General features: G+C 60.5%; 1 protein-coding gene across 1 annotated transcript; it reads left to right on the top strand.

Moving 5' to 3' along the window:
* Window positions 1–176: 176 nt before the first annotated feature.
* MNEG_14593 (hypothetical protein) lies at window positions 177–2,053 on the top strand (the record flags this gene model as incomplete). The annotated part of the gene is made up of 6 exons (XM_014036935.1): window positions 177–192; window positions 340–486; window positions 734–1,066; window positions 1,224–1,283; window positions 1,481–1,692; window positions 1,880–2,053. 6 exons carry the CDS (start codon window positions 177–179, stop codon window positions 2,051–2,053), a joined length of 942 nt encoding a protein of 313 aa, XP_013892389.1.
* Between the last annotated feature and the right edge of the window lie 1,212 nt (window positions 2,054–3,265).

The raw sequence follows: 3,265 nt of genomic DNA, 5'->3' as shown, positions 1-3,265 counted from the left end.
GGACGGGGGCCTACGGGCGGATGACGATGAGACGACGGTGACCAATGACGACGAGCGGCTGCTGGCGGAGACGCTGGCCAAACTCGGTGAGCGGAGCGTGGTTTGGGGTGCGTGCGGTCAATATTTTTGGTCAAGGGTGACAGAGAGAGAGGGAGGGAGACATTGTGCGTGCGTGCATGCGTGCGAGCAAGCGTGCGTGCGAGCGTGCGCGCGTGCCTGCGTGTGTGCGTGCGTGCGTGCGTGACATTGGCTTGGCTTTCCTTGGTCCCCAACCCTCCCCATGTCCCAAAACCCTACCCTCCTTCCATCCCTCCCCACTCATAACATTCAATGAAACAGCGGCTGGCAAGGCCAAGAGCCAGGCTGGGGCTGCAGGCAAGGCATCAGCGCCCGCGGCCAAGGGCAAGGGCAAGGCCGCGCACGAGCGGCCTGCGCCATCCGTGGACGACCCCACCCCCGAGCCTAAGGGCAAGGTCCCGAAGAGGGGTGAGAGGGTGTTGTGACATATTTTATTTTGGGTAGGTGGAGTTGGGTGTTGCACAAGGGGGTGCCAGGTGCTTCATGTTTACCTTTTACTCGGTATCTAGTAACCGGGGTAGGGTGATACACGGGTTGGCAGTGGCTGCCTGCTGTCGCTGTTTTCGCACCGGAGCCTTAATCGTAGCATCCTCAGGAATTTTGTGGGCGCCAGTGAGGTCGGGTTCGCGTGCATGCCCCGGCCCACTAACCGCAGGGGAGGGCTCGGACGTCAAAACGGCCCATGGCAAGCGCGGCCACAGCGCAAAGGGCCCGCAGAAGCAGCAGCAGGACGACGAGGCGGGCCCATCAGCGCCTGCACCGGGGAAGCAGAAGCCGCAGAAGCCGCAGAAGCAGCAGCAGCAGCAGCAGCAGCAGCAGCAGCAGCCCAGCAAGGCCAAGGGCAAGGACGCGGGGAAGAAGCCCGCCCTGCCTCCCAGCGAGGTCACCTTCGACATCAGCAGCGAGGAGGAGGAGGAGGAGGAGGACGACGCGCTGGGCAGCGAGGACCCCGCGGGGTCGGAGAGCAGCGACGATCTGGAGGCCCTTGGTGAGCGGGCCACCAACCCCGGGGAGGGTAACTGGTAGGCAGATAACGGGGTTACCAGTAACTCGTGGCCTACAAGTGCAGGCCCTTGCCCCCTCCCACTGCTGGCAATGCAGACGACTTACACAGCACATCCACCGTGCGCCCTCCCCTTTGCCAGGGCCGCTGGAGAGGGCGGCCGCACTGGCCAACCTCGCCAAGGAGTTCCAGAGCAAGAAACGTGAGCGGGGCGGTGTTGCTGTTGCTGTTGCGTTGCTGCTGCTGCTGCTGCTGCTGTGCATATGCTGCGGGCTTTGAGTTTACGATTTACGAGTTACTGCCACAGCACTTAGCTTTGCCTTCCGCGCTCCCTCGCCCCTGGCGCCTTGCCCTGCGCGCGATAAATATACGAATACATTCGCAATCGCAACCGCGCAGTTTCGGTCGTGGGGCGGGACCGGGCCGTCCGCTTCGTCCCCAAGGAGATGAAGAGGGCCGACCCCGACAAGGAGAAGGATAAGAAGGGCATCCCCAAGCTGCAGCTGCCGGCCTCCAACTGCTTTTGGCCGACGTACAACCTGTGCCGCAGCCACGCCGAGAGCGTCGGGTGGCCCACTGGCACCACCCCCTTTGCCAACCTGCTGCTGCTGGTGAGCCTAAGACAGACTGGGTAAGGCGTTACCGGTTACTGGTTTACGGGTAACACGTGTTCGTGGTAAACCTGCACAGCCAGCTAGCTGCCTGCATCAAGGATACAGGCCAAGGGCCAGTGCCCACCTACTGCCAGTGCCCACCTACATTGCCCTAAACCCACGCCGTGCGGAACCCGTCACGCAGGTGTACCACGAGCTCTGCTGCACGGGGGCCCGCTACGGGCCCAACGTGATCAAGCTGCTCACGGGCACGGAGAACGCCATGCTGAAGCAGCCGCGGGTCTTCAAGATTCCCAACGTGGAGGTGGTCGGCTACATTGAGAAGACCGACGAGCAGACCGACGAGGAGGACGAATGAGGTGTGCGGGGCAGGCTGCAACTGGGCAGGGGCAGGCAGTGCAGAATGCGAGTAACTTGTTACTTGTTACCTAGTAACGGATTACTTGACACCTGGCTACCTGATGCCCAAGTTACCAATATCCTCCACCCTCACCTCACCTCGCACCACCCCCTCCCCTCCACCTGCCCACACACCCCAGTGTCCCCCCAAGGCGCTCGGTGGAGGAGATGTGGGTTCGTTGGGAGGCCTTGAGTGTTGCTGATGGAGGCATCAAGTTGTGGCAGGCCCCCCCTGGGAGTGGGTTGAACCCCCAGAAGTTTGTTGGCATGGCTGATGGTAGTAACAGTTGTTTGTCTCAAATTGTTAGAGTCTTTGGCCCCAACAGTTGCAGGTCCAGATTTTTCAGGGATGCAGCAAACCCAGGCCCAGCTGTGGAGCTAGAGAAGCTCTTTGACAGGCTTGGCAGTGTGCTGGTCATCAACAAGGCCCAATACCTGGGCACCCTCAACAACCCAGCCCTGCAGCAACGCCTTCAAGACCACCCCCATGAGCTCCTCGGCTACCAAGCATTGGGTGTTGCCTTGCAGGGCATGGTGCCCACTCCCCTGTGCATGCCCTATGACCCTGAGCTTGTGAGGGCAACCCCTGGCATGCATGTGATGCCGGAGGGCTACCTCAAGGTGACCCTAGGCATGCAAACAATCCCTTCCTTGCACCCACCACCCCCCAACCGTTACAAGCCAGTGTGTGAGCTTGCCCACAGGCTGGTGGCTGGGGCAACCCATGGTGCCAACTGGCACACAAGGCTGGNATTAGGATTAGGATTAGGATTGTTACAGCGTCCCGCGGTCGCCCGCTCCTGGAGCCATCCAGGCTCATGGGATTGTACAGTAAAGCACCAGCGTTGTGTGACTGCAACTTGCCTTCAACAGGCTGNCAACTTGCCTTCAACCCCGAGACACGTTTTGAGGTCTCCCACACGTGTGGCAATGCTTGGTGCCTGTGTGGAGCCCACATGAGGGTGGTGCAGGGAGGGGGCAGGGGCGTGAACACCATCACAATGCCCTGGTTCAGGCCAGACACCTGATGCTGAACAAGTAACCTGTGTACCAGTAACATCCTACCGTTTACTCTGAAGTTTTGTGGAGGTGATGGTGGTGTTGTGGTTGTTGTCGTTGTGTAAATATTCATGTATGACAATCCTCAAGTAGGGGCTTGACTGCCACGTGG

Source organism: Monoraphidium neglectum, assembly GCF_000611645.1.
Source record: "Monoraphidium neglectum strain SAG 48.87 unplaced genomic scaffold scaffold04608, whole genome shotgun sequence".
Lineage (NCBI taxonomy): Eukaryota > Viridiplantae > Chlorophyta > Chlorophyceae > Sphaeropleales > Selenastraceae > Monoraphidium > Monoraphidium neglectum.
The sequence above is the reverse complement of the archived record's forward strand: the minus strand, read 5'-3'. Positions and strand labels throughout refer to the sequence as shown.